The 23,622-nt window shown below is 37.7% G+C and overlaps 1 protein-coding gene across 1 annotated transcript in view; it reads left to right on the forward strand.

Moving 5' to 3' along the window:
* The window catches only part of thrab (thyroid hormone receptor alpha b), a 329,532-nt gene that overhangs the window by 236,772 nt on the left and 69,138 nt on the right, over window positions 1-23,622 (forward strand). The window contains exon 4 of the mRNA XM_020918395.2: window positions 9,969-10,333. Within this exon, the coding sequence (XP_020774054.1) occupies window positions 10,278-10,333 (56 nt within the window). The 5' untranslated portion in view covers window positions 9,969-10,277. The remainder of the gene's footprint in view (window positions 1-9,968; window positions 10,334-23,622) is intronic.

Below are 23,622 nucleotides of genomic sequence, written 5' to 3' on the forward strand. Positions count from 1 at the left end.
ATTTTTTCGCATTGTTTATCATATTCCTGCTGTCTTTTCTTCTCTGAGAATTCTAAGCAATTAAGCCTTAAAGTATTGATTTGTATTCCTGTTCTCTTCCTTGACATCTCTACTAATGACTGTCAAAACCTGGCATTTCTGTTGCATGTTCACAGACTCCAACCAAACTGAATAATTTCTTCTCATGACTCCACGTGTCAGCTCGTCTTTGTATTCAACTATTCACCAGGCTGATATTTTCTGAGCTCTCACTCGAGTACAAAGAAGCATCGATCTTTTTGGAGCTGAAATCGGAGCACGTTACTGGGTTAGTCAGATGTTTAATTAATCCAGAGAAGCAGGCATCAACACACTACATTCACTACTCATTCTTTTGATGAATTTTAAAGTGGCTGCCTCGGTGCGTGCAATAACAGGTGAATGAAGCTTCGGGGGACTGCCAATTTTTCAGCTCCAATTAGACATTTGGGGAGAGAATTCAAGGTTATGATCAAGAACGACTGGAGTTTTAAGTAGAGTTTTGGTTCTGCTGAGGAATTTAAATTTTCTGTTCAGGTTTTATAGATTATAATTTTGCAGGAGAATTTAACAAAATGCTTTTAGTCGACCAATTCATGCATTTGAAGTGCAAAACAAACTTGTGTTATCCTAAGAGGGAAATATTTTGGTTACAAACATGAAGTAGTAATACGGTTGCCCACATAGAACACTAAATAAACACTGTTATTTTTAGTATTTTAGTAGTGGCTGGAGTTGTAGTGATGTTAGTAGTATCAGTAGTACTAATATAGTAGTAGTTTTTAGGGGTGTAACAATATCCAAGTCTCACGAAATGATATTGTCATGGTATAAACCTGATGGTGCGATATTTATTGCGATATCATGGGAAAGCTCACGATATGGTGGGAAGGCTCACAATTAGGGATGTAACAATATCCAAATCTCTCGGTACGATATTTTTACGATATACATGTCACGGTATGATATTTATTGCGATATTTTGTGGAGTCTGCGAACAAAATTGATAATATACTACTTTTGACAAGACTTAATCCAAAGAACTAAGACTTAAAAGTGCTTAGAACTGTTATTTCTTCTTGTAGTCTGCACTGATATGGCGCAAAGGATCATGGTCTATGTAGTCTTTTTTTTTTTTTTTTTTTTTTCTATTGCTGCACTATAACTCTTAAATTAAACAAAGAGACTTGTAATAAAATATATATAAAAATAAATATAAAATATATTGTGATGGTCCACGATATTATTGTGAGAACTTTGACGATACAATATCACGATATTTCGGTTATTGTTACATCCCTACAGGGTACGATATTTATTGCGATATTTTGGAGAGGCTGACATAATTGTAGATAGAATACTTTTTTGCTTTTAAAATACCTTGACAAGATTTTGATGTGAATTATTACTGTTATAATCCCAAGAATTCAAGTAAAAACATGTCTTCATGTTGTCTGCGCTGAAATGAATCATGGGATATGTAGTTCTTGATGTTTCTTAGCTATTGCTACTATAAAACCAAAGTATTTTGCAATTTGACAGCCCATGATGTTATTGTGAGACTTCTGACGATACCATATCACAATATTTCAGTTATGTAAATCCCTAGTAGTTTTATGGGCCCAGATTAGACCGATAGAGTACATTTACTATTACTTGCGTACTAATATTTTGCAGTAATATTACTTGAGTGCAACCTTTGATGCACTCTCCCACCTGCATACACATTGTGCACCATTCCGAACAAACACTACTTATGGAATAGACAGCGTTGACAGGTCCAAGTGCTTTGAGATGTCCCTATTAGCGGTTGTCTAAATATTTCACATTCCTAATCCATCTATATATGTACATACTGTGTGCAGCAGCCGAGTGCCCTAAATCTCTTTAAACGCGCCTTGTTCCCTTCCTGTTATTTGTGTAACTTTTAGCTGTGTAAGTGCATTGACTTTGTCCAGCTGCCAGAACTCACATAAATCAGCCTCTTTTCCAAACTCTCAACAAGTCCCCCTCCCAAATGTTATATATTTTATCACATGTCACTGTATCTCACCACTTGTTTGCTGTTTTTTTCTCTGTCCGAATAGGCCGTGAACTCTGAGGATCGCACGTCAACGCGGAATAGCTTGAGATTTACTCGGGATAGATAGTCGGGGTCATCGGGGTCGTGAGGTGATCCTAATCTTACCATAACTTGAGGAGTTAGCATTAGCAGGCCGGATAATGCTGTTTTTGTGCTGAGAAAGACAATAGTCCCATAAGACCACTGGCGCTGGGCTAACTAATGCGGGAGACAGTAGATGCGTAAGATAAAGCAGCAAAAACAGCTAGACATGGAAATACCATCTGTAGTAATGTATTTCAGATTATTTCAACATACCAACTTGAGTCAGATTTAACCTTATGAGTTTTTTTTCAGTGGTTTAAAGATGCACTATGTCACTTTTCTAGTTTAGGGCCTGCCTTCTGCTTATCTCTTATCTATGTTACTGCTTTTCCTAGAAGATTCCACAGTATTGCATTAAACGTATTTCTTAAGCAGGAGACATGAGACAGAGAAACCAGAGTGCGTGGTTTGTTAGTGAAAAACATGCACCTATAATTGAAGAAATGCTAGATGGAATTTTAATGCCATATTGTGGGACATTCCAGGCAAAGCAATGTCATCTCCACAGACATAAGACGCTAGAAAAGTTACATAGTGTATCTTTTTTTATATATTTAATGTGGTTTTAGCCAAGTGTGATGGATAGGGGTGTGCAAAAATATTGAAATATTGATATATCGTATTGTTTAATGTGATGATACAGTATTGATATTGTCAGCTGCTGTATCAATATATCGTCAAGAGGATTTTTGGTATATTTTACGAATTATTTTGTTACAGCTCTTCAGTTTTGATTGTTTAGTGGAAGGAAACTCGTTTATGCTACACATTTGACATTTTCACCGTTTTGATGATTAAAAATGATGTGTTTTATATTAACTTTACACAAGAAGTGGTTTAACAAAGACTTTTAGTATCACAGCCATGATTTAGAAATTATTTTTTACTGATCCGTATTGAATCGATTTGAAATATATCGTATCAAATCAAAAGTGCACTGTATCAAGGTATATATCATATCGTGGCCTATGTATCGAGGTATGTATTGTATCGGCAAGTTCTGAATGATACTCAATCCTAGTGATGGATGAATTGAACAAATTGTTTATGGACCAAACCTACTCTGCACTAGAGCACTGTAACACTTTATTTTGTAATTGTGTGCCTCTCAAATCTGCAAAAGAAATGTACCTACGGGTATGAATAAAGCAACCTAACCTAACCTTTAAGCAGTAAGTGATCAGCCTTTTGTGTCAGTTACAAACCTGGATAAATGAAAAGGACTGCACTGTAAGAAGGGTATCTGACATGAAGTTTTCTTGCGGTCACTGTGACTCTTTACTGAGAGTGTTCACTTCCTTTGTGTGTCCTAAAAGCATTATATAATTTATGTCTCCATCGAGCTTCACTTTGTCCCGCAGTACTGCATTAAATTTTATCCGCCAGCGTGGAGACACCAGGTGATGCAATCTGTCCAAGTTACAGGCCAGATCTGTGGAGACCAGACCCCCCTCACAGTTTAAAAGCATGTTTATCAATGTATTTGTGAGCAATAAAAATACTATTGAATAAATACTAAATAGATAAGTTTAATGCTGTATTGTGGAACATTCCATACGAAGCAAGATCATCTCCACAGACGTGAGCAGAAATGTTACATAGTGCACCTTTACGTAGTCAGTAGAGCAGGGTGTTGCCGATACAATACATACCTCGATACATAGGCCACGATACAATATATATCTCGATACAGTGAGCTTTTGATTCGATACGATATATTTCAAATCGATTAGGTACGGTTTAACAAAAAATAAAGGCTAAATCATGGCTGTGATACTAAAAGTTTTTGTTAAACCACTTCTTGTGCAAAGTTCATATGAAACACAAACATTTTAATCCTCAAAACAGTAAAAATGTCAAATGTGTCGCATAAATAATTTTCCTTTCTCAGAACAAGCAACAAAACTGTAGCACTGTAACAAAATAATTTAGTAAAATATACCAAAATATACAATATATCGATACAGCAGCTCATGATATGGATACTGTGTCATCACATTAAACGATACGATACATTGATATATTTGCACATCCTTAGTAGTCAGTAATCAACTTTTTGTTCTAGTTCCATGGGTGGATAAATAAAGAGGATTATAATGTAGGAAGAGCATATCACTCAACATTTTAAACGAGTTACACCAAGTTAAAGGTCAGGTCTGATGACACACTGTCCTCCAGACAAGTTCCACAGTGCACCTTTAACACAAATCACCATTCATAATCAACGTCATTACTGTGCCCATTATATACAATACAGCAGTGGAGTCTTGTGCTAAATCAACTCTTTAACACTATTGAACTTCCTCTGTTTTTCTGGGAGCTCCTACACCAACATTAACCTGATGTATGGCCCCTCTTAACATAAACGCCTTCAACAATGGCTGAAAGGACCTTAGCCTCCGCGTTACCCCATCCCCGCCGTCAAGGAGCATAAAGCATGTCCCCTGAAGTCTTCACCTCGTCAGGAAGGTAGCCACATCCCTTATCGCTACCACGGCAACCGAGCATAAATGCGCACGTTTATAAGGCCATTAAAAGCTTGTTAACGCGGTGAGGTTGGAGCGCTCAATAAACAAGACACTCAGCATATTGTGTTATCATGTATGGGAATGTTTTCATAAGGGCGCTGCGGAGTCTGTGCCTTTTTGTACAGTGTAGAGCACTTAATAATGGAGATGTAAGATGGTTCTTTATGTTCAGTATAGGTCTGTAATTAGCAGCTTGGGAATTGTGTTATTAAATATCTCTGAAGACATTCTAACAGTTTAGTGTAGATCTAGTGTGAGTCTGTTGAAATAGACTTAATTAGTGCTGTAAAGAAAAATTCATCCTCTGCGTTTGACCAATCCTTCGAGCAAAATGCAAAAACACTTTAAAACAACGGGGATATAAAGTTGTATTTCTGCACTTTTGTGAGTAGTTAAAGCCCCATTACGTAACTTTTAGCCCAAAAAATTGACTAAAATATAAGAGTTTTTTTTTTTATTGCGCTGAAAATTTGAGAAAAAGCATGCGTACTTACTGTGAGTGGGCTTGCATCTCCACAAAGCTGACTCTTATGTGGCCTTGTCCTGCTTGTCTCCATGGAAATGTTGATTCTTTAGCCATAATATTCCACAGTAGTGCATAAGACTTATTTATCTCCATGGAGAATGTTCGGAAGTATGGTTTTCACTTTCTTTTTCCATGCAATCAGGTGACGGGCCACTAGCTGCATCATGTACTTTTTAATTTATGTACAGTATTTAAAGACATGTATTTGAGAATTCTTTGTGGATTTCAAAAACGTCTTCTGATTATTATTATCCAGATATTCAAAAAGACAACTTAGATTAATATGTGTCAACATCGCTCACTCATAAGTGAAAAATGAGCCAGCTGCAAAGGGTCTGAATAAAATAAGTGGATTATTTTGTGTTATTATTTGGGGATTTGGGAGCAAGCTGTCCATGTTTAAGGTCTGTGAAATGTACACTGAACTGTGTATATTTTGTTGTTCTTGTACCAGTTAGGGTTGTGGTAATACTCAGATTTAAAACTCAATTTCAATATTAAGGAAAAGATACAGATTTCTATACCACCGGTTTTTTAGACAGACAGTAAAAATGTTGTCACGGTATGAACCTCATGATACGATATTTATTGCGATATTTTGTGGAGGCAAACAAAACTGTTAATATGTGACTTTTTCCTCTTAAAATGCCTTGACAAGATTTAATCCAAAGAACTAAGACTTAAAAGTGCTTAGAACTGTTATTCTTGTAGTCTACACTGAAATTAAGCAAAGGATCATGGTCTATGTAGTTCTCTGTCTTTTTTAGCTATTGCTGCAGCATAACTCTTAATTTAAATGCAGAGACTTGTAATTCGATATATTGTGATGGTCCATGATATTATTGTGAGAACTTTGACGATACAATATCATGATATTTCGGTTATTGTTACATCCCTAATATAGACTGTTCAAAAACCAGAAAAAACAGAATCCAATTTAGACTAAAATTTATTAACATTACCCACCCCTAACTGAAATAGTAGGCCAGCTGCAAAGGGTCTGAATAAAATCATAATTTAAGTGGATTATTTTTCCTACTTGAATACAAAGACTTAGTCATAGCCCAGTGGTTCGAGTATTTGGACTGCACCAGTTCTGTGTTTGTTTACACCAGAGTGAATACTGAAGCATTAAATGATTATGACTTCCTCGGTGGTACAAATGACTGTTTGCTTATGTGCAGTAATCTCTCTAATAGCAAGAAGGCTATCATAATATCATGTCATCTCTAAAGACATTCTCATGCCCGGTATCCCTGTGCTACGGATTAGCTAACTCATTGAACCCGGGATTAGCCAAGGAAAAATAAAACCCCCTCTTGGACAACACAAGGAGAGGAGGGGCCACGATGACAGCTAATGGATCGAGACCTACTGACTACTCGTACATGCTAACAAATACTCCTCTTAAAGCTACTTAACCCCCGACATGGAGGTGACAGTCTGCAACCATTTACCATGAACTTTTTGGGCCCCCCGAGGTGAAAGAGTGGCCCCTCGCACTGTCCCGCGTAACATTAAGGGCCCCGGCAGCTGCGCGGGGAGGGAGAAAGCGCCACAGTGTTTTAAGTGTAACCGTAGATGGTTCAGGTCACATGGGACGGTCCACAGAGGAACATGGTGTAATGGGTTTAATGGGGAGGCTAGTTCGGGACATTGTACGTAGGTTAGAAAAATGAGATGTCAGAGGTCTGTACAAAACGCCACACGGATCTGGCTGGGGGATTGTACTTACCCTCTGACCTCACACTATAGTAATGCCTTCAAGTGCAGGCCTGAACAATGGCTGTAATCTCCAGGCTCACATGGGGATTTGGGAGCGGGCTGGCCATGGAAAAGGCCCGTGAAATACAGTGGACTCGCTCCATTTTGTCATTTTTGTAAAGGTTAAAATTGGGATAATGCTGAACATTTTAACTTTATTTTGATATTAAAGAAAAGGCCTGATACTGATTTTTATATTACAATTATAAACAGTATATATTTATTTTTAAATTTTCTACAAAAATAATTTTAAAAAGTAGTTTCTTTAATGTGATCTTATAATTTTAAGGTTGGAGACAGACTATTAAAAAAAAAAAAAAAAAAAAAAAAAAATCCAATGTTGTTATATTTATATTTATGTTTTTTTTTTGTTTTTTTTTTTTTTTTTACACGGGATTGATACTTGTTCAAATGTGTATCTAGTTTCACTTGTAGTTTTCATGTACATATACCTATATACATTTGAAAATAAAAAAGGGAATACATAGATTTTATAATTTTTTTATGCATATGAGGTTTTTTTTTTAAATTATTATTATTATTGTTAGTGAGGTACTGTAAAATTTGTAATTGAAGGATGTTGATAACCCAATATGAAGACATAAATACAATTTTGCCATATTGTCCAGGATGACTTAGTCCATTGCGAGATAGGGCCACATTTATTACTATAGGGAACTAAAGGCAATATTAATTTTAGTAGATACTACTACATAAACATGGACTGTGACATGATAGAAAGAACTATAAGATCATAATTTCATATGTAAATTTGTCCAAAAATTCTGGATCAATGCCTTGACCAATCCACTTTATTTATGCAGCACATTTCACAAACAACACAGTTTCCAAAGTCCAAAATTCAATGCGAATATAAAATAAAGTTCTTTTTTTAAACTCCACTAGTCCTCATTTAGACAATAAAACTAGTCAAATCAAATAAGAACAAAAATACCAATAAATAACAAGGTAAAACCATAAAAATAAATAAAATAAAGTTACAAAAAAAGAAAAAAAGACACAGAGGACCACCCAACTCCACACTTTTTTATAATCCAAGTTGTGAATAGTACTTTAAAACTTCCATTGACAGGTGCTGACAGTTATTTTGCTCTATAAAATTGTCAGACAACACATCTGCTTTGTTGAATAAATCACGCTGGCTCACAGACGTGCATTTTCACTACAATTTGACACGTTGTATTATAATTTTCCTATTGATTGACGTGGCTTGTGGTCCTGTGGTTAGCAGTGTGCTTGTGGATAAACCTTTAAAAAGCCAAACTAGGATAAAGTTATCATAGTATTTTGATGGTATAGAATATCTCCTAAATCAAAGCATTGTGACCAACTTCCTCACCACCCCCACCTGCTCCCCACTCCCCCGACAAAAGCAGTAATTTAAGCAGAGTACCGTGTGCAGCTGGGGTCCTGTCGAGAGACCTATACTGTGGAAAGAGAAATTCCCATAGAAGCCATTATTGACTTTATAAAACCTGGTTCAAAAACAACTGTGGCTTTTAAGAGCTGAACTGTGCTTAACTGTTCCAGGGGCGGGTTTCTGCTTAATTCATCAGCACTGGAGGATTGGCAGGTGATGTGTTTAGGGTCAAAGCAAAAATTGATTTGGGATTATTTTGTTTAGGAGTTGTTAACTTTGAGTGTGGTGAATGTACTCTAATGCATAAAAATACACTGACTGTACAATAGTTTAAGCATTAAAGGCACACTGTGTAAATTTTCTGTTTGTTTCCATGGGGAGGTTTTTATTTTACCTGGAATGTTCCACACTATGGCATTAAACGTCTTCATGGAGACAGGCAGGTCCTGTTATAGGAAGGTCAGATCTTTAAAGAGTTAAGCCCACTATAGCTATGAAAACACCTGGAAATAAATAAAAGATAGATTCCAGGTAAACAATAACATCTCCATGGAGACAAGCAGGAGGCAGACTCAAGAAAAGTTACATAGTGTACCTTTAATGTAACACAGGGCAGTGTTTCTCAAAATGTGGGTTGAGTAACTTTACCTGTATCACAGTTTTGCTTGTGGTACTTTGTTAAATTACACTTTTATGTCCTGATCCCAGTGTTGGGAGTAACGTGTTATAAAAGTAATCAGTTACTGTAGTGCATTACTTTTTGCTGTAACGCAGTAATGTAAGGCATTACAGGGGGGAAAAAAATATATTTTACTCAGTACAAATATCAGATGTCAGCAGATTGTCGGCAAACAGTAGACTGTACGGTAACTGCGAGGGAAAGAACCGGCGCAGAGCTTCACGTCGCAGGGGGCGAATTGCAGCTGACGCACGATTGCTCTTTGCGGACACCCTGCTCCATGGGCTCGGGCGGGCCTAGATTCCTAGTCCAAGATTAGTCCTTGTTTGGTCCTGGTTTAGTCCTTGTTTAGACCTGGTTTAGACCTGGTTTAGTCCTGGTTCAGTTCTGCTTTAGACCTGGTTAATCCTGGTTCAGTTCTGGTTTAGTCCTGGTTCAGTCCATATACTGTGCAAAAGTTTGGCATATTCACACAGTTATTTTGGTGGGAGTAACTTAAAGTGCTGCAGTATTCGTGCAATGTTTTACATTTTAAATACAGTAATATTGTAATGTAACAAGAAATGACAGCAACAAGTCATAAATAATGCATTACAGTTTGAAGTAACTTGCCCAACAGTGCCTGAACCGGCAGACTTTATTGTTTGTCAAGTTACGATTTTCTGCCACTTTACTTCTTGGTCATGTCTTTGATAATTTCTCATTTAGTCTTATTTTTAGATGTGTTTTTAGTCCTAATTTAGACAACGTGGTAAAATGTTTCTCCATTCTACATCCATTTTTGATCCTGCTTCGTTTTAATGGAAATGGCGCATGTATGTTTCATGGTAAAGCTGTCTTGCGTTCTGCTTGTCCTTTTTTATTTACATCACTTCTAACTGTCTCCTCCTTTTCCTCTCTTCCAGGTTCTGTCCCACTTCTGGATCCTTGAGGTGCCCGTCCTGCTCCAGCCCGGGCCCCTCCCTCTCATCCCTCACCCCTCTTCCTCGGCTCACCTCCGCACCGCTGTAGCTTCACGTCCGGCCGCGCCCACCACTCACGTCACCAGGGGGAGCTCCCGAGACCCCCCCTCCCCTGCAGCGGGGGACGGGACCCTGTCATGCTCAAATAACTGATTTTGCGCCCCCACCCCAACCGTCGAATGACAAGTGTGCATCCGAGGGCGGGGCTTGCCTCAGTCTCTCCTGATTGGCTGCTGGATGGAATTGAGGTGAATGGAACACATGCCCAACGAGCAGGACTCTAACCCATCAGAGGGAGAAGAGAAACGGTCAGTGTATAATTTATAACTTTTGTCTGGTTAAAGATACACTATGGAACTTTTCTGATGGAGAATCTGCCGTCTGCATGTCTTCATGGAGATATTATTTCGCCCAGAATATTCCACAGAATGCCATTACACTTTTAATCTAAACTTTTTCTGTGTAGACAACATAGACTGTAAAAAGAAGTGGACTAAGGGAGTGTGACATCACGGGTAGTGTTTGGCTCCAGTCAAATGAAGCTCACAAGGCTAGCAGTTATAGGAGTGAATTTGGAGACAAGTTTCAAAATAATGAAATAAAAACTCCAGGATCATGTAGAGTGGATTAATAACATTTTAAGACCAAAATGATGAGGCTCACAGCAGCAGTTACAGAAAGAGGGGTGATCGTTTTTCAATGTAAAGTCGTTTGGAGCCAGAGTCAATGGAGCTAGAAGTGCCCCTGTGCTCATTTCCTGTTTGGAATGTGGCAGCTAGCGGGTTAGGTACATCCATTTATGTATACAGTCTAAGGTAGACCAGAGGTGGGATCAAGTTGTTGTTTTGTGAGTCTCAAGTAAGTCTTTGACCTCAAGTCTGAATCAAGTCCAAGTCGTCTGCTTTGAGCTTTAAGTCATTTCAAGTCTTTAAACCAAAGTACCAAATACAGCTTAGATTTTTGCAATTTATGTGAATTTTAAACTAAATTGTACTTAAAAAGTTGTAGTATATTTATATATGAGTATTTATGGAGTATGTAAGAGTATGTACATTTTTCCTTTTTAAATGTCTTGACAAGTTCTTAATGTTAATCATATATGGCCAGAAAAGCAAGAATTCAGATTTAAAAGTGCTTCTCAAGTCTTCTCAAGTCACAGGACTGAAGTCCTAGTCAAGTCCCAAGTCAGTGACCTTCAAGTCCAAGTTGAATCCCAAATCTTAGTCCATTTTATCAAGTCAAATCTCAAATTCTAAAAATAATGACTCAAGTCTGACGAGTCCAAGTCATAACTTGCAAGTCCCCACCTCTGAGGTAGACAAGCATGTTACAGGTCAGATCTGAGGAGAGGCGACGTGCAGTTATAGTATTGAGTAATTAGACTATTATGATTATTTCTGAACATCTGCACCTTTTGTTTAAAAGAGACGACAATAAATGCACTGACAGGATTTTGAATGTTAAAAAACTATAATCCCAAACCATAGGGTGAGTAGAATAGTTAACATTTCAAATGTAGCCCTAAAAGTCTGATCAGTTCTGCACATGTAAAGTCATGGAAAATTCACTTAAGGTCAGGAAAAAGTCATGGAAAAGTTTTGAAATTGTGTCAGTGAAAAAGAGTGGGAATAAATGCAAAATAGTTATGTGTAAGCCATGCTGTGGAATATTTCAGGCAAACATCCATGGAGATAAAGACTTGCATATTTACTGTATTAATTTATGTATTTATTTATTTATTAACCCCAAATAGTTTTACCTCCTAAAATACTTCCACTATAAGGTTACAGTTAAATTAATTTGTTAGTGTAAAAGTGGGACACAACAAAATAATGGGGATAAAAGTAGGTCGCACTCAGACAAGCCTTCTTCTATCTATAGTCACACTCGGGGGACAGTGGTTTTTGTTATCAAGAGTAAATGAAGTACATTCTTTGTTGTTAATTGGATTTAGTTACTATAATGATTTTCATGCAAGGTTATTTTCAGGGAGGGTCCTAAACTACACCCACAAAAATGTGAAATTGTTAAAGTGCCCATGTTACACTATTTTCTAGGGTTGTAACAATAACCGAAATATTGTGATGTTGTATCATCAAAGTCCTCTCAATAATATCGTGGACCATCACAATATATTGAATTATAACCTTCTTTGCTTAAATTCATTGTTTTATTGCGGCAACAGCTACAAAATGGAGGAAACTACATAGACTGTGATCTTTTGTTCTATTTCAGTGCAGAAACCATGAAGAAATAGCTGTCATAAAGAACTTTTCTATCTTAATTCTTTGGACATCATGACACTAATATAGCCTCTAGTCAAGGCCTTTTAAAAGGAAAAAGTAGCATTTCTTCAGTTCTGTTAACATCACAGTAAATATCGTATCGTGAATTGAGTATCGTAATTGTATCATATCGTGTGATTTAAATATCGTTACATACCTACTGTTTTCTGATCTATGTTAAAAAGTTGTTTCCTCATCCCAAACATACAGTACCCGGATACTTGTTTTGCTTCATCACACATGCTCTTGTCTCAAACAGAAAACACTCTCTTCCACCTTGTGTTGTAGTACAGGAAGTGCTCCACTGTGTTTTTAAACTCCACACACCTTCACGAGAATCATTTGGATCATTTCAGCTCTGTAACTAGGGATAGCACTCACAGAAAGAAGGTTCTGGGTTCGATCCCTGGGTTGCCTGTGCCTTTCTGTGTGGAGTTTGTGTGTTTCTCCCCGTGTCTGGATGGGTTTCCTCCAGATGCTTCGGTTTACCGCATCAACCCACAACATGCTACACAGGTCTCCAGGAAGAAAAGCTGAAAGCAAAGGTCAATTAAATTCAGTCAATCAATGAATCTGCCCAGGGACTACAGGTGGAAATTAGCTCTGGTGCTGCAACTTGGTACAAACATCTCTCCTGTTAAGGTTAATGTAAATTGTGCACTGTCCCTGTCTCAGTAAATAAACTAAACTAAACTAATGACATCAGAAGGTGGAACAGCTCTCCAGCCTCTTCCCAGTAGCTCGCCAAGGGATTTCGGAATTATGGGTAACACTTTATAATAACTACACCTTATTTAGCCTTAATAAAGCATGAACAAAGACTTAATTAATAATGATTCACTCTTAGTAACTACTTAATTACTACCTGAATTAGCACTTAACAGGTTAAGTGCTAATTCAGGTGGTAATTAATTCGCCTGTGCTATAAAAAGTTACTCATAAGTATTTCTTACTTAATTACTCATGAACTAACCATTTGCATGTGCATTTGTAAATGTATATTTAAGTACACATTTGAGCAATTATTAATGATCAGTAAGCCATGAGAGAATGATTTACTAGTAATGCATTATTGTTTCTCTGGAATTTGACCGACCTTAACAAATGCTTCATAAACATAATTAGTCTTCACTTTAGAAAAGCTCTCAGAAAGACTTAACTAACAGATAACAGCTGCCTGAATGATCATTGCATTGCATTATTAGTAAATCATTCTCTCATGCTTACTATTCATTAATAAATGCTCAAATTTGTACTTAAATATGCTTTTGTAAATATGCAAATGGATAGTTGATGAGTAATTAAGTAAGAAATACTTATGAGTTACTATTTACAGCACAGGCGAATTAAGCACAAGTTAAGTGCTAATTCAGGTAGTAATTAAGTAGTTACTAAGCGTGAATCATTATTAATTAAGTCTTTGTTCATGCTTTATTAAGGCTAAATTAGGTGTAGTTATTATAAAGTGTTACCGTATTATGCTGAATAACTCAAAAAGTATTAACTACGTGACTGTTACCACTGGTGATTAACTCTGTGCACTAATGAACGGATAACGGTTTATGTTGTTTAGGCATCTAACTGTACCCCATCTAAGGCTTGCCCTCTTTCTTATATCAGTTTCTTGCAATCCGTAAAAGCAGCTCACCAAAGGAAAAACGCTCGAGACCCCTGATGTACACAGACTAATAGTAATAGGATAATGGTAATAGGACTACTAGGATTATTCAAACATGTAGAGCTAACAGCATTATAACATGGGTAAAAGCTCAGAGTCAGTTTAGAGTAACATGTTTTAGTGTATTTTGACATTCAGTAAAGGCAACCACATGAGGAAGTAGAAGTGAAAACTGTTTTTATATATTTTTTTCTCTCCTACAGTCCAATTACTTCTTATAATTTGTAAATGTACGTTGTCAAAGAGAGAAAGTACCTGGTCAAATCAGGGCCAATCACTGGACTTTACCTTAGGGGAACTTCAATGATAAGCGTAACCGTGACAACCGTTTAGTATCTGACTACAACGTAATCAAATGAAATGGGTCTCTAATCTTCCTCGGGTCACTGTATGCAATAGTATAATGTAATGTAGATATAGGCTCAACTTAAATACCCCTTTCACCTTATTTATTATCACATAAAATTAAGGACACTGCACTTCCATCCATAAAACACAATAAAGGATCCGAGAATCTGATAAAGATTTCACAGATAAGTCTTTTCTTCTTGATAAACCGGGCAGCTGGGACTAATCTTTCACAATTTCCACGTTGTTCCTGAACTTTGGTGTTTTTTTATGACGGTCACGCTGTATACGTCTACAACATTAAAACCAGTCTGGGCCATCAAAAGGCACGGAAAATGGAAGTCACAAGATTTCTTACGTGTGTCTACATCAACGGTAGATCACGAGATAGGGCTGAACTCCCGGGCTTCGGGGTTTACGAGTTGAACCAGAGATTATGTATAGGAAAATAAGACAAAACATGGGGTGACATGGAGGGCGAATAGGTCAGAGAGTTTAATTTAATTTGTAAGACTATTTCCGTTAGTTATGAATAGATTTGAAGTGACTGTACCTGATTTTTTTTCAGTCTAGTTCAGTATATATTAAAAAAAAAGTTTACCTTATTACAGAAATATTGTAAAAGCAGCTCTTAAGGTAGAAATGAGACCAGTGTGTGTTGTCAGCAGAGGTGGAACCAAGTCGTCGTTTTGCAAGTCTCAAGTAAGTCTCAAGTCTTTGACCTCAAGGCCGAGTCAAGTCCCAAGTCAAATACAGGGAAGTCCAAGTTGAGTCTCGAGTCACTGGCCCATAAGTCCAAGTCAAGTCCAAATCATGTGCTTTGAGCTTCAAGTCATTTCAAGTCTTTAAACGGAAGTACCAAATATAATATAGCTTAGATTTTTGCAATTTATATGATTTTTAAACTAAATTGTACTTTAAAAAAAAATCATAGTATATTTACAGTATTTATAGAGTATGTAAGATTTGTAGAATTGTAAAAAATTTTCCGTTTTAAATGTCTTGACAAGATTTTAGTGTGAATCATTATGGTCAGAACAGAAAAAATTCAAATTTAAAAGTGCTTCTCGAGTCTTCTCAAGTCACAGGCCTCAAGTCCAAGTCGAGTCCCAAGTCTTAGTCCATTTTGTCAAGTCAGGTCTCAAGTTCTAAAAATAGTGACTCAAGTCTCTGGTTGTCAGCATCTGTAAAACAGTTTATTGTAATCAAATGAGGAAGTGCATGTTAGCATGCTAGTTGTTTTTAGCATTACTGTGAAGACAAAACTGCACCCTGATCACTGAAAGTTGTAAGACACGTTTACAAATTAACCTTTAAAATAAACTTGTTCTAATTTTTTTAAGATCTTAAAAATAAAATACAGTGCCTTTAATGTTTTTTTGTTTGTTTTTTTTTACCCTAGTATATATTGTAAAAGTAACTCATAAGCTACAAATTTTAGCGCTGTGTGTTGTCTGCATCAAACAAGGAAGTGCGCATTGACATGCTAGTTGTTGGAAAAACTCGACTCTGGCCTCGGAAAGCCGTGAAACACGCTCACAAACTAAACAGGATGCTTGGAATGCCTACGGTAAGTGAGGAATAAGTTCGGGCTACTGCAAACCCTTTAAAATAACTTTTTTTTTAAATCGTAAAAATAGAGGGCCTTTAAATCACCATCATATTTTGACAAGTCTTATTATTCTAGTCAAAATCTTTAGCTTTCGCCTCAGTTACTTCGTCTGCACTAAAACTGGGTTTGCACATCTGCTTCCTGGTTACACGACCTAAGGTAAACTCTATCTTTCCCTATACTTTCAACTCATGACCTCTCCTCTAGGTTTTATATGGCCTCTTTCTCGGTAAGGGGAGGTTTTTGGAGGACATTCGGACGTTCATTAGTCTGAATCATGGAAATTTCATGCCACTTTGCATCTGTGCTCTAGTTCCTCTGATGAAAACAAAACGCTATGTACTGTAGGATTTTCCATATAGCTTCAAAGGGGGATTAACTGCAGCCGTATGTGATGTGGTCCATATAAGCTTTAAAATGACTTTGGTGATTTTCAGGGGAATGCCACGCGGTGAAAGAGTTTGCTCATTTGCATAGCAGCTTTAATGGAAATAAACAATTCAAAGAGAAAGTGGGATTTGAAACGCATTACCAAACTTAATCTAATTTGATACAGATCAAGGATAACAATGAGCTTCGGACATTGTGTACATTATATTCTGCACGGACGATTAAAAAGGTTCAAGTCACATGGGAGAAAGTGAGTTACCAAATCAAAACTTTAAAGGTGCACTGTGTAACTTTTCAGTTCTGGGTCCTCCACCTGTTTGATTCCATGTAGATGTTAATGTTTTTCCCCAGAATCTTCTACAAAATGGCATTTCATTTAACCGTCTTTGTGGAGTCAGCTTTTGAGAAAATTGAATAAATACAAATTGTGTAAGTGTGGAACATCCCAGTCAAAGCAGTAAGTCCAGTCCCCATGTCTTTGTCTATTTTATCAAGTCAAGCCTCAAGTCCTAAAAATAGTGACTCAAGTCTGACTCGAGTCCAAGTCACAACTTACAAGTCCCACCTCTGAGGTAGACAAGCATGTTACAGGTCAGATCTGAGGAGAGGCGGCTTACAGTTACAATTTTGAGTAATAAAAAGACATGCTGATAGTTGTATACAGAATTCCCTCAGTCATGGAAATCCTGGAAGTCATGGAAATTGAAAATGTCATTTTCCAGGCCTGGAAAAGTCATGTAATTTTGTAAATTCAATGAAAGTTTTGGAAAAGTTGTGGAATTTTAGTATCTCTTTCATGCAACTACAGCGTTCTGTTGAGTTCTCATTAGATTATTATGATTATTTCTGAGCAGATGTGCCTTTTGTTTAATACAATAAATGCACTGACAGGATTTTGAATGTTAAAAAACTATAATCCCAAACCATAAGGTGAGTGGAAAGAGTTAACATTTCATATTTAGCCCTAAAAGTCTGCTCAAGTCTACACATGTAGGTGCTGTAAAGTTGTGGAAAATTCACTTACAGTAACATCTGCATGGAGACAAGCCGATGGCAGACCCTCCATCAGAAAAGCTGCACAGTGCACCTTGAATATTACAAAATGAAATCAATATAATAACTAATATTACAAAAAACCGCAATCATTTAAAGATTTTTCAATGCCAAAAGCCGTATCCGTTAAACTTAAACTAATTTAAACGGTTTCGAAATTTTACATTATTATTGATTTTAGTCTTTGGTCTGTTCCTGTGAAAATAATATAATGTTATGTAATGTCATTTGATTTACAACTCTCTAGGCAGCACAGCAAATCTACATTTTCCAGTAAAAAAAGTCTAAGTATTGGGTTACAGTGGATTAGAATGAGAAAAGTAGCAGAAACATGCTCTACGTTATATTTTATCATGAGAGACGAGCCTGTTTTGTTACATGGACCCCAGCGTCTGCCCCCTCCTCTGTCCGTCCCATTTGTTTTGGTCCGAGCTTGTGTTAAGAAAGTCAATCCTCCTCGGCCTGGTTGAATTCCTGAGCTAACATGTGCACCTGTCAGGAGATTATCGAGCACAGCGCTGGGGAGGCCAACTGTTAGAGACATGCATTAGAAAACATGACTGGGTTTTCATTTGTCCCGTGTGACTTAGCAGTGTATAATCCGGGTTGCTTATCTCTCTGTGTGAGCCCCAACACCTGTACCATAATGCTTTGCTCCTCTGGGATAATTAAGAGTATAGGGAATGAAGTGGTAAGGTTTTTAACTGTCTGTCGCATACATAGAGAATATTTGGCATTTGTGAGGAACCTATAGGATCTGATATGACTTGCTTATATATAAATGGGCATAGGAGCCTCGTTCCAAATAGGAAGTGAGCACTGAGGCGCTTCCCCCTCCTTCTGACTCTGACTCCAAATGATTTACACTGGAATATTGTCACCCCTTAAAATGTTCGTATTAACCCACTCTACATGCTCCTGGTGATTTTAGTTTGCTATTTTGTTCTTATATCGGTTCCTATGAGTAATATAGACTTGGCTCCAAATTCACCTCGTAACTGTCTCCGCTCAGTTTCATTTCTCTCCAGCGACTAGGTCAGGAATCAGAATACACTAGACGGTTTGCAAGCACCCCGGAAGTCCGAGTTCAAGCACCAAGCAATCAGCGAAGAGTCATATATTCTGTGGTGGCAACGATTCCCGAGATCTTGGATTTAAAGTCGGAACAAAGAGAATGTTTGGTGAATTTTATCAAAGGTAAAGACGTTATTGCCCTTCTTCCTACGGGATTTGGGAAAAGCTTAATATACCAGTTCGCCCCGTTGGTGGTGCATTACATACGTCACGACCAAATAGCAGCGATTGGTTAAATAAAAAAAGTGCCCACCTACCGTCAAGTGAACAAATTCTAACGCTGTGACATCTGACTGTTTCTACGAAGTGAAACCGGTTGATGAATCAGGCAATAGCTAGAGGTCTGCGTGAGACAGAATTTTCAGTCCCGCCCACTCCTGCAAACAATTGTAATTTTCAGTCCCGTTCCCGTCCGCATCAGCGATACTTTGTCCCGCTCCTGCCCACAAGTTCCGCAAGATGGGAATGTTCGCTTTCTTAAGCTTTATCAAATACGCAAGTGGAAAGGAATTGTCTAAAATGTGTGCAAGATTAGACCACGTCCTCAAGTTTAGACTGCTTAAAATCTTTTATTAATGCCAAATAAAATATCCAGCACAAATGATGTATGACAGGCTTACATTCATCATTTGTATATTTTACTTTACACTCATATTTAGTTTGCGGGACTGCAGTTTTTCATCCCACACACCCGCTCTCGCGTTTTGCAGTCCCACTAACGCCCGCGCCCACAATGAGCTTTGAAATTGTGTTCCGCACTGCACTGTTTTGCGTCAGGTACCCGTGGGAATACAGGGCTCTACTGCTAGCCTCATGAGCTTGATTTGACTGGAGCTGAACTCTATAGGTGACGCCACACTCACTTAGTCCACTTCTTTATCCAGTCTATGAGTTCAACCAAAACATTTTTTTAAATATTTGGACATATTTTCTGTGCCAAAGTACCAGAGCTGTAGTCCTTTGGTTATTTAGTGGAGTAGTCTGTTTATAGTGTCTTAGTCAACCAACTTATCTCATTAGTCAACTTGTTATTTGTTAAGAATATAAGGATTTATGTTCACAACAGGGAGGATGGTGTTAGGAGTGAGTTTTAGGAGTCACTTATCAAATTACTCGTTCATTTGTATTGGCTTGATTTACCACACCGTGCCACCTTTTAGCAATTAATCAATGAATGTCTTTCATCAACCAATATTTCCTCAGCTATCTATCTAAGTAGATAAGAACATGAACATAAAACATGTCAAAAGCTCAAAGTGTGGTCAAAATGTTATCTAGCCAAATAAACATTTCCATATTACCCAAATTTCATTTAACAGTTAAGAGTAACAGTTTAGATAATGTCTTCTTTTGCTTTCAGTGCATTGAGAACACCACAGATATTTGCAGTAAATGAATGTAAACTAATGCAAATGAATAGCCCTTGGCCTGTACACTGCCCCAGGCTTAAAGCTACAGTTATAGTTTTAAACTTACATGCAACTTTTAGCCATTTCTGGTTTAGTCTTACAGGTATGACAGCCTGCCACAACTATACTAACTTTTTATATGCTTTTCTCCCATCATTTTAACATGATACACAAATATATACAGTATATACAAACAATACATACCATCACTATACATCAAGCTTGCATCATAACTTGTCTGAAATGATCCACAGCATTAAACATATCTATACATGGGCCAAGTTACTGTGACATCTCCACAGATCTGCAGGATGTAACAATAACCGAAATATCGTGATATCGTATCGTTAAAAGTCTCACAATAATATCATGGGCTGTCACAGTATATCAAATCACAAGTTCATTTGCTTAAATTCATAGCAGCAACAGCTTAAAAACATCGGGAACTACATATCCCATGATTCATTTCAGTGCAGACAACATGAAGAAATATGTTTTTACTTGAATTTGGGATTATGATGGAAATAATCACACCAAAGTCTTGTCAAGGTATTTTAAAAGCAGAAATGTGTTCTGTCTACAATCATATTAGCCTCTTCAAAATATCGCAATAAATATCGTACCGTGAGATGTATATCGTGATAATATCGTACCGAGAGATTTGGATATTGTTACATCCCTACAAGATAGATAATAATGCCATAGTGTGGAACATCCCAGACAAACCAGTAGTTTTTCAATGAGACAAGGAGCTAGCGACTCTCCGTTATAAAAGTTTGTGCGCCTTTAAGCTTTTAAATTCTACTTGTAGTTACTTTTTATTTTTAACAAACAAAAACTAAAGTAGACACACATACAAAAAATAAATAAAATAAAAAAACACGCCCCACCCCTCTCTTCTAGCCTGATTCTTCACCTGGTTTCACTTCGTAGACATGTCTGACCTCGCAGCATTAGGATTCGTTCGCTCGACGGTAGGCGGGTACTTTTTTAATTTAACCAATCGCTGCTATTTGGTCGGGACGTATATAATGCGCCGCTAATGGGACTAACTGGTATATTAAGCTTTTCCCAAATCCTGTAGGAAGAAGGACAATAACGTCTTTCCTCTTGATAAAATTCACCAAACATTCTCTTTGTTCCAGCTTTAAAATCTCGGGAATCGTTGCCAACACAGAATATATGTCTCTTCGCTGATTGTCTGGTGCCCGAACTCGCACTTCCGGGGTTTTTTTTGCGAACCGTCTGGAGTATTCCGATTCTGGACTTAGTCGCTGGAGAGACATGAAATTGAGCGGAGACACTAGGTGGCGCTAGTCTTGCTGTCTCTCTCCTTACGCCACATCAGAAATCTCATCTGTCTCTCAAGTCGCATCCCACCAAAACATATAAAAAAAGCCTCTCGTCGTAGTTAGTGTAGATAAAGTCGTGTTGTATGCTCCCAGTGTCTTCTTTGCATCAGGACCGTGTATGCCAATAGACCTGATGTAACGGGGTTGCATGGTATTGCACCGCGCCGACTCTCCTCTGTTCCTCTTTGCGTCTGTGGACTAGCTTCACGCTCACATTGTTTTTCATGTGCGACTGATAGAGCGCTGTGTTATCTCTGGCAATTAGCCCCGAGCATCCCATCCAACTAGCATTACAGCTAATCGTAAAGTACTGCATATATTACTACGGTTTTGACAGGTCCAGCTCCGGTCAGCGCCGCTAGCATAAACTCGGTAAATTGCATATGACTTTTTGTTTATTGTTACGTCTTCTTATCTTCCCTCTTTTAAATGAGAATGTCATGTGGATTCATCCTTACATCATCACGTGAGCATTTCATACATCTGTCTTCTAAAGGGTAAACCTGAAAAACAAGTTACATCCATCTCAAAATAAGACAGTATATTTAACTTGTACAAGGTGAGTTAAACAAATACTTACCCACAGGAACATTATGTGCAAAAATTACTGCAAGATTAAAGGTCCTACATTATGGAAAATTGACTCTTGAGAGCTTTAAGGCTTGTTATAAAGTCGTTACCTCCTCAAAAACAGACCTGGACTTGTGTTTTGTTCCATTCAAACATGTCTTTATAATCTGTGTTTCATTCTTTCATTTGTTTTTCAGTATAAAACCAAAAATAATAAAATGAAAAAACAACAATTTTCTTCATTATTTGTCTCCAAAACCAGAATGAAAAAACAGATAACGATTCATTTTTTCAGTTTTTGATTTTGTGTTTAAATGAATGATGGAAAGAATGGATAACTGCGGGTTCCTGTTTCCGTGATGTAAACTGCAATGCCGGAATGAACCAGGACTAAAACAGATCTAAACCAGGACTAAAACAGGACCAAACAGGACTAAACCAGGACTGAACCAGGACTAAACCAGGACTGAACCAGGAGTGTTGGGACGGGCCCGGAGTTGCGCCCGTGTAGACTGTTGATCAGGACTGAGACCGGGGCCATACTGGGACCAAGACTGAGACAGGGACTGAGACCGGGACCAAACCAGGACAAGATCAGGACTGAGACTAGGACTGAAACAGAGACTAAGACTGGGACCAGACCAGGACCAGACTGGGACCAGACCGGGACCAGGACCAAGACTGAGACAGGGACTGAGACCGGCACTGAGTCCAGGACTTAGACCAGGACCACACCAGGACCAGGACTGAGACTGGGGCTGAGACCGGGACTGAGACCAGGACTTAGACCAGGACCAGACCGGGACCAGGACTGAGATTGGGGCTGAGACTGGGACCAGACCTGGACAAGATCAGAACGGAAACTAGGACTGAGACCGGGACTGAGACCGGACTGAGACCGGGACTGAGACCGGAACCAGACTGGGACAAAATCAGTACTAAGACTGGGATCAGACTGAGACTGGGACCAGGACTGAGACCGGTTTAGTCTTGGTTCAGTCTTGGTTCAGTCCGTATGCGGCGCAAAAGTCCGGCATTGCAGTTTAAATCACAGAAACTGGAAATGGATGTTATCCATTTTTCCATTATTCATTTAAACACATTTACATTTTGGTTTTGGAGACAAATAATGAAGAAAATAGCTTTTTTGTTTGTTTTGTTTTGTTTTCTTATTTTAGGTTTTATATTAAAAAACGAATGAACGAATGATACACGGATTTTTTTATTATTAGTCTGTCTACATCTCTAAAGCTCAAAATACTCTGTTCCACCATGTGATGTCATCAAGTGTTAGTTTTCATTTTTCATTTTTAGAGATTGACAATTCCAGAAATCATCCAAACGATTCTAGTGAAGGTAGATGGACTTTAAAAACACAGTGGAGCACTTTTTGTAATACCACATGACATCACAAGGTGGTACAGAGCATTTTTAGTTTGAGAGAAGAACAAAATAATAGCCTAAATATGCAGGATTTGAGTTTTAACCATGTGAAGGAAACAAAACACAGTTATACATCTGTCGTTTTGTCAATTCTTGCACACATGCCCAAAATGTGAACTTTAAAATCATGTTGTCAAAACATAAATGGAAAATGTAGTCGCAATATTTTACCCACATTTTTCCCAGTTTACAATAATCTTGTACAGATCTTGTACAGTTACTTGGCTCTAGCAGTACATTCAAGTATTACATTTTTGAACCATATGCTTTAGCACATCAAAATATTCACTGTCCAGTCTCTCATTAGAACAATAAAATTTAATCTCAAAATACAGCTTTGAATTTGGAGCCAGTCTTGTAAATGTCTGTGTGATATATTGTAC

This window comes from Boleophthalmus pectinirostris, unplaced genomic scaffold (assembly GCF_026225935.1).
Source record: "Boleophthalmus pectinirostris isolate CB_2022bp ecotype Guang Dong unplaced genomic scaffold, ASM2622593v1 HiC_scaffold_14, whole genome shotgun sequence".
NCBI classification, from domain to species: Eukaryota; Metazoa; Chordata; class Actinopteri; order Gobiiformes; family Gobiidae; genus Boleophthalmus; species Boleophthalmus pectinirostris.